The sequence below is a fragment of the Tympanuchus pallidicinctus genome, unplaced genomic scaffold (assembly GCF_026119805.1).
Source record: "Tympanuchus pallidicinctus isolate F22 unplaced genomic scaffold, pur_lepc_1.0 scaffold17, whole genome shotgun sequence".
Taxonomy (NCBI): Eukaryota; Metazoa; Chordata; class Aves; order Galliformes; family Phasianidae; genus Tympanuchus; species Tympanuchus pallidicinctus.
In genome coordinates, this window is record NW_026294690.1 from 7304419 (window position 1) to 7317134 (window position 12716).

Here is a 12716-nt window from a genome sequence, read left to right on the forward strand (position 1 = left end):
TCACCTGCAGAACTGAAGAGTTCCCATGACAAGCCAGTTCTTTATGGTAAAGCTTTCTAGGAGTTCTGGTAATCATTCAGTCTCACAGTTGTTCCAAATCAATTCATTTTGTGATTTACAGAGAGGCTACCTGGAGTATTCCTGGACCATCGTAACTTATGTAGATAAAATGCAAGTTTTCATAGTTATATCCTGCATATGACTTAAATTTCATAGCCACAAGGCTATTGCTGTTTCTTGCTAAGCTAGAAAGGAAAGGCTGTTTCTCTGAAGGTGTCCATGAAGTAGTTTGCAGCTGCAAACATGTCTCCACTGTTATCTGCAAGCAGAAGTCCCATTTCTCCTCTCACATTGTATTTTAAGTCTCTGGAAAGACTATTTTTCATTCTGTTTGGCATGAAGATACAACTTCACAGTTCAAGCATGTAGAATTTTGCAGATGAACTTTTCTCTACACAGACAGAAGACTTCTGTTCTCTGTGCTGCTGGTCAAATGATGTTTCTGAGGTGAGGACAGTTCATGGACTGCAGACTAGTCTATTCATAATGTATGAAACTGTTAAGTGGATATTTCAGACCAAGTGGTTAGAACTGAAATAGCTGTCACTTAAATTGTCATTCTTTGTTTTCCTTACTAATGGTTGAGTGTATGCATCTCTGAGATTATTATATAATCTATCTGTCCGGAGTATAAAGGTTGAAACTTCAGAATATTTTATAAGCAAGAAACTTATTCACAGTATTGTCTTATTTTTCAAAATGATGTTTCTCATAGATACATTAAAAAATAGAGTGCAAACCATCCATGTAATCCAAACCACGATCAATGCCTAAGGCAGAAAGGGTGTAAAACGTACTGAAAACCAGAAAAAAAATAGATAAAAAATAATGGTAACTTATATAGTTAGATGTTTACTATTAATTTAAATATTTTTCTCTGAGATTGGTGCTCAATTTTGTCTGCTGAACTACTGAGCTTTGCAGTTCAATCTTGTAATGTTCTGTTGTGTCATGGGGGTAGTTGCCAGTGTAATTTGTGACAACTGTTGATATGTAGTGCTGCTTCTCTGTAGCTCAGTGTAAGTTAGTGGTTTGGACCAGAATCTGTGGTGTTGCGCATAGAAGCTGACTGTCATAAAATGCTCTGTTGGAATTGGTCTGTTTCTTAATAGGAATATAATTCTACGGTTCAGAATCATTTGAGCTTATGCAGCAATCTTTTAGTAAGAATAGTACTAGAATGGAGTACTCTTTCCCAGAAGTGAGCCTTCTGAGTCAGAAAGTTACTATGTCTGTGACATAATAAGAAGGTATTATTTGGAAGATTTCTACAATTGCTTTTTAAAGATAATTGAAATGCATCAATCTCAATTTTTTTTATTTGCCCTTTTATTTTGCTTTAAAAAAAAAAAAAAAAAAAAAAAAAAAAAAGAATTGAGAAAGTCGAAAGTCCATGTCTGTCCAGTTCCATGTCTTTCTTTTTTTGGAGGCTTCCGGCCTGGACACAGTTCTCGTACAACCAGTTCTTTATCCACTGGATAGTAGAGCATTCAAATTCATACGTCTTCAACTTAGAGATAAGGATGTAATGTTGGACCATGTCAAAGGCCTTGCGTAGATCCAGATAGACAACATCAGTTGCCTTTCCTTTGTCCATCGATGCTGTCGCTGCATCATAGAAAGCCACCAGATTTCTCAGCCACGATCAGCTGTTGGTGACACTGTGCTGGTTGTCTTGTATCGCCTCCTTGTCTCGTATGTACCTTAACATGGCTTCCAGGAGGGTCTGATCCATTATCTTCCCAGGCAAGAGATGAGGCTCGCTGGTCTGTAGTTCCCCATGTTTACCTTTCTTCCTTTCTTAAAAATGGGAATTTTGTTTCCCTTTTTCCTGTCACTGCGTAATTTACCTTACAGCCATGACTTTTCAAATATGGTGGAGAGTTTCTTGACAATCATGTTAGCCAGTTCCTTCAAGACCCAAAATGATATTTTTTCTTTTGGAATAAGCTTTGCTTTTCATTCAGTGGATCCGCTACCATCTTCAATTTTCAGTTTTGTAGATAGGATATAACAATACAAAATCAGTGTTTTTGTCTGAAAAAATTTACCTTCTTTACAACTGATAGTTAAGCTTTGAGATGGTTCATTTAATATTTTGAAGTTCAGAAGTTGAAAGTACTTTGATTCGGGTATTTCTCTTAAACATCTTATGAAGATTTTCAAATTTTCCAGAACTGAAAGTTTGTCCTTGTCATGGGCTTTTTCCCAGAGAGATACTTCATATCCATCCAATGAAGATGTCTTCTTGGATGAAAAAGGTTACTTTATTCAGTCAAAGCTCTTGGATATTGAAAAGTGTTTTTCTTATTTTCTTTGTATGACTTTTTTTCAGTCAGTCTTGATTAAAACAGTGTTTGTATCCATAACAATTTTTTAGTATTGTATTGTATCAGAAGATATTGAAATAAGAGTATCATCTTCTATGTGTGTATATCATCTTATATGTGTATATAGTATATATACATTCTAAAGCTCATAGTTTCCATTGTTTTACTTTCTGCAAAGTTCAGTACAAAACCACAGAAGGAGAGACGCTTTATCCTTACTCATCCATTATAAGTTAAAGAGATTTCAGTCTCATATCTCTACTGTATATATTTATCAGTAGACTATACAGTATCATTGTTACATCTGGATTATTTGAATAAAATTTCATGGAATTATTTTTCAGAGCAGAACTTCTCTGACACGCTCTTCCTTCAGTAACTTCAGAAACACAAATAAGAGAATCCAGTAGTCACTCCTAACAGTTTTTACCTAAAAGCATTTATCTTACCTGGTATCTGTGAATACAATTGGATATTAAATCTGGCACTTACTGTCTACTCTGTTTGCAATAACAGTTTTTATGGCAACTATAACAAAGAGTCTGGTTTTGCAACATATATAAACCTATCACTGCTCAGGTCTTGTCCACATAAAGTAGAAGTAATTTGAACTTATCTTGCAGAATTAATGGGATACTTCTGTACTGTTGGCTTATTCGTAGGTGTGTGTAGATGCAGAAAACCATGGTTGCTTTTTCCCTGCTTACTGTTATCATACTATGGATGATTCCTGCGCATCTGGAATTATTACATAAAATTTAACCTTATGCCTGTCTTGAAGAATTAAAATAAGTGTAGAAGAGATATTTAGATATAAGTTCATTCTGAAAAATGAAATTAAGGTTGTAGGCTTATTCATGCAACTTTCAGTTCTAGCTTTATTGCTACCTGCTGGGATCTCTGACAATAGAAATTGATATTGCAAGCATTTGTTTTGTAGAATTGATTCCAGACTGAATGGTTAAGGATTCACGAGTGCTTCCTACTACAGGTGCACAAACATTAGGTTTCAGGTGGTGGATTCAAAAAACTGATCAATGATTTTTTGAAGTAGTACAATAATCAGAATCATTTGCTATAAGAGCTGACTGTGAGAATTTTTCTCACTATCCTGAATACAGTATTAAAAAATATCCATAAAAAACTGTTAATGTATCTTTAAAATTAGTGACAAAAAAATAAATCTTCAATGTCTCAGTGATTTTTTTGTTTTTGTTGTTTTCTTTCATTAAATAAAATACCTTTCTACTTTACATGGTTATTTTCTTATCAAGCCGTTGTGAATAAGGCATTCTATTAAGTAATGAACAGTAGAGAGATGGTATTTTACAAATATTGCTTACCTTAAATTTCTTTTTATAAAATATTTTGTACCTTATGATAATGCCAATAAACATCATTTTTATGATGTATGCAGTGAGAAGTGCAGAGATTAATATACAACTCATTATGACAGTGAAGAATAACAGCATTTAATGAATTTATCTTCAGTGCTAGCTGACTACTTCCTAGCTTTTATTTTTACTGCTAATGCCAACCAAATAGCAGTATTTTTGATGATGCTTAAGATACCTTGTAGAGAAACAGTAGATATGAAGTGTCTTTATACTTTATATATACTTTATATACTTTAGTACATATTTAAAATGCACTCAGAAAAATCACTAAAATCCTTGAAATAGTATCGCAGAATTCGTCCACTCTTCATGATGATCTATGATACCTATGTGCTGAAATTTTATTTGTAGGCTTAATGCAATTTTGTTGCTGCCTGGGCTTATAATCATGCTTATTGCTCATTCTTTCAGATAAAGCTGGTTTCCTTCTATTAGGAACACAGTGTAGTTTGATTCTGTTTAGATTAAAGAAGATGGTTAGATATAAATCTCTCAGATGTATTCAGTCTCATCGTAGGCTGTATTCTCGCATTGTTTTCAGAAGGATAAACTGTGACAGTGATTCATGCTATATTTTCAGAATATAAATCATACTGTGCCCTTTCACTTGTGTTAGAGAATAAAGATACGTACATTTTTAAATTAATGGTTTTTGTAGCTATCAGTAAAGCGTGCATTCTTTAGACTCTTGATGGGATTATGCATATTATTTGATTTGAACTAATTAATAATATGGCACAATTAGTGTATATATTTTTAAATTATTTAAATCATGATTGAAATTTATGTACGTTTTACCTTTTAAAGACTAGATAAGAGTTTGTTGTCAAAATATTATCTCTATATTATCTTTAGGCATGATAAATCAGGCTGTTCAAGAGTGTCTCAGGATGCAGGTTCTGCAGCTTCTCTGGGCAATGGTTTTTATATTTCATTGCCCTCATGATAAAAAGGGTTTTCCTCACAGCTAATCAGAATTGCCATTATTCTGAGTTTTTCCTCTTGTCTTCTTGTCCTCTTATAGTCTACATTCAAGAACAGACTGGCTTCTTCATTATGTCAGTAAGTGAGCTGAAAACTCAGAGTCGGTACTCCAGATATGGTCTTGGAGTGAAATGGAGAGGAATAATGATGCTTGTTTACACTTTGCTAATACAGCCCAGTTTGTAGTTGGCATCCTTTGACTCAAGGGCCCGCTTGTTGTTCCCCAGTACTTCACCTTCTGCAGAGCTGCTTCCTATCCAGCTCCTCTTACCTGTGCTAATGCATGGGGCTTTTCTACATTAGATGCAGGACATTTTTATATACTTCTGTTGGACCTCAGGAAGTTCCTGTCAGCACATGACTAGAGCAAATTGAGCTGCCATAGAAGGGTGATATACCCCATGACCTTGTGGTGTGTGTTTTCTGCTCCACGGTCTTTGGGATGACTTCAATTTTTCTTTAACATAGTATTTTTTGCTAATGATAATAAGTAGATAACTTTCTTCCTACTTTCAGGCAATTTGTGAACAGCTTATTCTTGTAACGAGTAACTCTAGAAGGATATTATTCTGATGTTATACATACTGTCTGCTACTGCCCCTTTCAGATGAGAAGTGTGCACGCAGTTGTGTGTGTGTGTGAAAGCACTTATCCGTAAAGATGAGACAATTGTTGCTCTCACATAAAGCTATTACTAAAAATATCTTTGGTATTTAAAAGCCTTTGCACATAGTGATGCTTTTTTCACAACTGGAATGTGAAAACTGTTTTTGCATTTTGCAACAGGGCATGTAACTGAAACTGACCAACCAGAAGAGTGATTTCCTCTTCAGAAGTCATCCTGTAAACTGAAAGATCTGTTTATTTCTCTCATAATTAAGTGCAAGCGTTGGGCAGAGCAAAATAACCTCAATTTTTTAAAATCTTTTCCTCTCATTTCTTCCAGTATCTATTCTGACACTGATAATATTTTGGATGTCATGGCCTTAATTATATAAATCTAATTTACTCTGAAATGTGCAGGCCAGATTGAAGACTGCAAGGGGATAACCCGCAGTGTACTAACTTTACTCTTTTTCAGCCTGTGAGAATTTTTATATTGGTACAGAATAGCATAAGGGAGAGTATCAGTAAAAACAGGGAAAGATATAATGTCATACAAATCTTCAAAGATTTAGGTCTAATATGTGAAATCTGATATTTCTTGTGTATAATTTTTCATGTGCATCCTGGAAGAAATTTTCTCTTTTGCTGTGTGTTACATAGGTCATAAGAAGTTATAGTTGCACACTCATAGAAGTTACAGATGAATCAATGATAATCTTTCAGATCAGACCCATTGCCCGGAAAGAGCAGAACAGAGTTCTTCAAACAGCAGTATGTCAAATACAGCACTGAGAGTAATAATGCAAAATATAGAAATTAAAAAAAAAGAGAAGAAAGGAACTCAAGACTACTACCTTCCAAATAGCTTGCTGTGTTTATTTTGGACAAGCCTGACATCTGTGACACTTTGAGAAGAAACAAGTATGTGCTAGAAATAACAGAACGAGAGACTAACACTGAAAATAACATGATACCCCTTTAAAACAAGCAAAAATAAAAATCCTTCAGATGTAAAATTCTACATCTGAGCATGTATCTAAACCAAAGGACAAATCCTTGACATTAATCTTGGATTTTGTTACTTCAGCCAGCATATTTCATTAGCTGTGTGGAGAGTATCACATTGCAAAAGCCAGCATATAGTTTGCTATCATTGTTTTGTTAGTGAAAATTATATATCAGAAATAAAGAGCATGTATTTTTAGCAACACTTACCAGTGGCTACACCACATCCTGCTTGTGCTGATGTTGTTTGTGTGAGTGCATAGGAAAATCAGAAATATATCAAAGTACAGAAAAAGATAACAATTCAGATGACATAAGAATAGGAATGTTCTTATAGTTTCATTTTTTTAAATAACAACTTTAAATAACTATTTTATATTAAAAAGAAAAATTCTCTATTCCAGTTTATTCAGTCTAAGAAGACTGATAGGAGTTGCAGAGGTTTAGTTCTTAAATGTCTATCCTGTACGTGTTTCTGGAGGGATGCTTTGCGGGCTGTGACTGTTTTGACCTCAGGGCTGTCTCACCTTTCTAGCTCAATGCCAACCTCTGTAGAGCCTTGAGGGAGGTGCCTCTTCTCAGCACAGGCAGTTGTAATTCATCCTGTCCTGTTAAAAGCAAATAGTATAGAGGTGGTGTTCACACATAAGACAGATGCTGGCACTACGGGCAGTATAATAAATTTGTGGTTGATCTGCTTGATTGGAAGGGCTCCTTTACTCATATCCACCTGAGGAGAAAAGTGGTGTCAGGCAAATATTTTGGATGCATTTTTGCACTGTTTTATAATAGTTTTACTGAAGTGTCTGCATTTGACTGCTGTTTTGGAAAAAAAAACTGCTTTCAGAAGCAAGGATAGCTGCCAATCATGATTTGAAGGGCAGAGATATTTCACTTTAAACAAACATGTCCAAACTTGATAATTTGATAATAATTGAATGTTTGTAAATTTGATAACAATTATGACTTAAAAGATATGAAGATCCACCTTTTTATACTACAGGCTCTTGATTTTACAGAAAGGATTATTTGACATAAAAGGATGCTGTGTGTTATGGGATTGACAGGATCTACCCACAATATGCATTCGAGTTTCTGAATTTATCTTCTCACACACATGAATGTAGCACAACTGCATGGCTCCTTGTACAGATGTTTCTGTTTGCAGCTGCACAACTTTAGGGCAAAAATTTTTAGTTCATCTCTTGGTAGCACCTTTGCTACCCATGGCTACTTACACCTAAGCTGACAAAGATATAATAGCATATGAACTATGAAAACTGAGGGGAATGATCTTGATTGGTGTTTCAGATCCTTCATTTATAGAATTATTTACTAGTTAAGTGCCTCTTCCTCCACACAAAAGCAATTTTCTGAATTCATCAATGCAAAACAGATATGCCTCAAATAAATAATTTTGTACTGTACTCTGATGCTTGTAGTTCACTCTCATTTGTACTTCAGACATTTAATCTTAACTTTATTAAATATTAGATATTAAAAACATCCAAAAAGACAAGTCTTTATGTTACACTGAGCAAAAGCCATATTTTGCCATGAAGTCATTACTGGCTGTAAAGCTTTCTTAAAAAACTCTATCCATATGAATTGCATATCTGTATCTGAAATTCTACTATGTAAGTTTTAAATGACTGCAGCCTTAATTGACTTGATCTCTTCATTGTAACTTCAGGTTCGTATCTTTACCTATCTGATTGGAAGAGAAGCTGCTTTTGCCGACAACTTGAAGTGGATGGCCTGTGCTAATAAAGGTTAGTTAACTTTCTACTGTAAAAGCATAGCTTTTAAAGCTATATTACTGATTCTGTCTGCATACATGGTTGTATCTACATACAAATATTGTGCCAGTGATGTCTAGTCAAAAAAGGTGTTTATTTTTTTCAAGGAAAAAGCTTATTTACCTGTAACATGCAAATTAAAATTTCTGAAGCGTCTTAACGGTCTATTCTTAAAATTTAGTTCAGAGAACAAAGCTTAGATTCAAAGCATTTGTCCCATTATTGCTGTTATTACTCACTCATAGTTAGTTTGTCGTCTAAGAATGTTGTGTGTGAGCACTGTTGAGTCAGTCATGGTATGTAAAACACCAGACATCCTGTCCCTCAAGGAACTGACAGCGTAATTGAAAAAACAGATTTATTCTATACAGAAAGAGCATTAAAACAAATAAGATGCTGAGATGCTACAGTATAAGGACTGACTAATGTAAGAATAATTCAGAAAAAAAAAAAAAAAGGAAAGCAAAATTAATTAGTCTTCAGGTTTTCCTTTTCTCTTGGAAAAAGTTCTTTTTTCCTTTGTGCCACGTTATATTATGATGAATTGCATCAGGTGCTATCCATTTAGCCATTATTTCTTTAACTACTGTTATGTCCAGCTGATGGAAATTACTTAGTTTGAAGTCTTGTCTTAATCAGCTAATATTACACCATAATTTAGTTTAAGTAATAGTATAAGAATCCTTTGAAGCATCTTTTTGAAGACAATTTAATCAACAAAATATTTTAGTCCTGCTCTTCAGATTCATAAAGATCTAAGTATAGCAACTCAGAAAACAGGATCAAGCAGTACAGACTGCCTCACTAGATCATCTGGTCCATGTCTTTATTCTCTGAGGGGTCACCTTTGTCATTTTTCAGGACTGCTTTGTTCTTTTCAGAGCCACATTGCTTTGAGTCAGAATCTTACTCATATGAATCAACTAAACAGTTAAATTACTGCTTCTTCTATACTTTTTCTTTTACATTCTACTGAGTACATACAATATCTGCTTTCTGGTAGCTTACAATACAAAAAAAATCTTTTACTTCTAATTAGAAAATAAATAGTTTTTTATAACTTTGAAAATCATAACTGGAAGCAGCATCAGTCATCGTGTCAGGCAGTATGGATTTAGAGTTTTTCCGTTACAGTTTTCAGCTACAGCTCACTCATTTTCTTTTAGTGAGAGGAAGGATTACAGCACAGACAGATGAGCAGTATAGGAAAGCCAGTCTAAAGATTGCCTGAATGGCTGGACTGTGGTTTACTGCTTTCCTGGGTGGGCCAAAGTATGTTGTTGTCACTGAGGGTCAATGGCTCTAAAATCAATTTTCCTAGCAGTGATTTTCGCCTTGGAATCGCAACACAGAGGAAGGGTGTTTGGTGGGTTTCCAGCTGACTAGACTGTGGACAGCAGTCCTTTCCATCTAAACGGATCACAGGGGAAATTCATACCACCTTGCAAAACATATTTAGCTTCCAGATTCCAACAATGAATCCTTGAATGACACCCTCCTCCCGGCTTCATTTTCTGTTTCATTTTTGTGTATAAGTAGGGCATATCTAGAGGGAGTTGGCTTAATGAAGCAAAACACCAAACCATTTTAAATGCATTAAAACATTCAAGAACCCCAGTGTCCTGTCCCTCTAGAGCGGTTTGTGAAATTTGCAATGATTTACTCATCTGTACCATAAGACAGTGCACGTGAAGGAAAAGAATTAAGATTTACTAACATCCTCAGTTGCATGAAGGTAAAAGTTTCCTAATGCTCAGTATGCATGTTCCAGATTTTAAAATAAGCAGGCACTGCCTTTTCCTCAGCAGTCACTTCCAACAGAATGCTGTAAAATAAAGATGGGAGTTAATGTGTTACTGACTATCAAAGCAGACAGTAGTAAACTTATTATTTTTTTTCAGCAAAATACTGTGTTAGCAATTTGACAGCCTCAGTTTTGAATGCTTATTAATTAGCCAGGATCACTGTGTTTAGCATATTGGAAAATGGACAAAGAGGGGGATTCATCAGTACAAAGGAGCAGAAGCTGGGAAAGCAGTGAAGAGCAAATGCTTTGCATATCAGAGGTCTGATAGCGGCTATCTAAGTGCCAGCAGAGGACAGATTAGCCCTGAGGCAAACTGTGCCCCAGCTGGAGCAGTTTATAGTCTATTGTATTAGCAGGGAAGCCTTGTGCACAGGAAGCCTTAGTCACATCCATTCCCATTAATAGCATGACCCCAGCACCTCCCGCACTGTAGGCTATTGTGGGGAGTGGCAGGCAGCCAGTTACAGGCTGTTCACCTGCTTGAGAGGCCTCCTAGGAGGAGGGGATGCATTCTCTGTGTGAGCTTTACAGCTGTGGTGAAACAATGAATTCCCTCCTTAGCCCCTACCCGAAGAGGAATTTTTTAATTCTGGGTATTTTATTAGTTGCAATAATAGTGCACCTACTTTACATGTGTCCAGAAAATGAAAAACGTCACACTCTATTTAAAAGTGTATTTGGGGGCATTTTTAAAAGTTCCAAGTCTGATGTTGGACAATTTAGAGAAAAACAAGCTGTCCAGAAACATTGCAATGCACTGTGTAATTATGCAAAGGCATAGCATAAGTGTCTCTGTTTAACCATATGATTATTCATATCTCATGCTTGTCATTACCAAATCCTATCCGTTTCTTTCACAATTTTTTCCCTGCTGAGGAGAAGAAAGTAGCACTAAGTGTAAGGAGTTCTGGGGTGGCGTAGTTCACACACCAGGGAGAGGAGAAGCATGTGTTAGAATGCAAAATGTTAAGCACAAGTTTGCTGCCATTGGTTACACGGCCTGAGCAACTCTGCTCAGTACTTCAGAGCGTGTCTTTATGTGACGATTAAACCTCACTACAGGAAGGATAAGATTTTAAACCCATGGGGTATCTCTGATCTCTAGGAAGGAGAATTTAACAGTGGAGGAAGTTAATTCTTATGAGGTTTGACATTAGTCACACATAGCTGCAACTACATGTGTGCCAGCATACATGTGCACATTTACCATCTGGCTCCTTCCAAACAGAATGCTCAAAATCACTTCTTTCAATCCAAGTGTAGCCGCAACTTCTCATTTGTCTTTGAGACTTTCATTTCTTTGCTAAGTTTGTTTGAAATGTATTCAGAATAAGCAATAGACTTATTCACTGTCTCTTTTGGTCTTAGGAAATTGGGCTAAAAACTGTTTGCTCTACTGTACAGCTTAGGGATAATTTGGTTTGCAAGTACTACAAAAAAATGAATACATTTTGCGTGCTACCTGGAGACTTATGACATATTATTTAAGATGTTATGTGAGATATTAGAATAGGTGATCTTGGAAATAGTACAAAGAGAAGTTTTTAATATAGTACACAACCATATGCATGATAGTTATAAATAATCTGCTCAGGTTGGCTGTACCTGATCCATATTGGTCTCATCTAAATGAGAACAAAACAGAGTTCACCATCATCAGTGTCTTGCAACATGTATTGACATGTATGCCACAAACATTTGGGTGTTAAACAGAAAATTTTTTTCACTTGAAAAATGGATATAAAATCTTCTCAGGAGGCAATTGGAGTAAAAGATTATTCTCCAAAAAGGCTTTTTTTTTCTATCTGAAAGGTAATTTACATTCTGTGATTAAATAATTTTCCAGGCAAAGACATCTAAGAGCTTCTTAAATGAGCCTTTAACATTTTGACTTTAATTGAAGCATTACATTAAAAAGTATTAGCTAACTGTGATTTCAACCTGTATGGATGTGAAAGTAATGTTTGATTAAAACCGTCTTGTGACATTTTTTCAAACGGTTAATCTGTTCTAACACTTTAGACATAATACATATTAAATATCGTTAAGGTATAAAACCAATAAGTACAGCAGTTGGTCCTTTGTTCACTGTACAATACACAGTGCAAATATCTTTCCATCTCTAAATTTGCAGACTGCTATGAGAGAAGTATTGGCATTATATGCAGTGAAATTTTCATGAGCTCAGCAGAAAGAAAGAATGTTGGGGTGATGATATAAAATCGCATGGAAAAAACTGAAATAAAACAATGCTTAAATCTGTTATTTAACGCCAATTAAAGACTTGCCTGTGTGGACAACTGAAAGTATGTGCTTGGTACATGAGAACAGGGTTAGGTGAACATAGTTGGATGTCTCCTGCTGCAAATCTCCCGCAAAGAAATGAGCAGTGTCTTGTGTGCTCTTTGCTTTTAGTGGTTTGAGTCCTGGCTGAGCCTTTGCACACTAGGCTAAGTTGCAGGAAGCAAGGCAAAAGGTTTAGTAGTCTATCTGTGCTTCTGCTTGATTTTTCTGAATTTCTGTGAGTTGTTGAGGATGAAATTTGAGACATGTGAACAGAGCTGAACAAATGACCTCCAAATATTAATTCTCTTTTCTGCTTTCTGGAGTTATACTAGAACTCAGACACTCAGAACTGCTTAGGGAAAACGTAGATTATCTCCTGCTCGGAGCTCGGAAGTATTTGGAATCTTTGTTTAAAAGGTTTATAAGCTGCAGTGTGTAAATA

General features: G+C 35.5%; 1 protein-coding gene across 6 annotated transcripts in view; it reads left to right on the forward strand.

Annotated features, from left to right (window-relative positions):
• CACNA2D3 (calcium voltage-gated channel auxiliary subunit alpha2delta 3) overlaps positions 1 to 12716 on the forward strand; it is a 466453-nt gene that overhangs the window by 309361 nt on the left and 144376 nt on the right. For all 6 annotated transcript variants that reach the window (XR_008205698.1, XR_008205697.1, XM_052678868.1 and 3 more), the window contains exon 12: positions 8076 to 8154. Coding sequence is in view for 4 of the 6 variants with exons in the window: in XM_052678868.1 (XP_052534828.1) it covers positions 8076 to 8154 (79 nt within the window). In the remaining 2 variants the exon portion in view is untranslated. The remainder of the gene's footprint in view (positions 1 to 8075; positions 8155 to 12716) is intronic.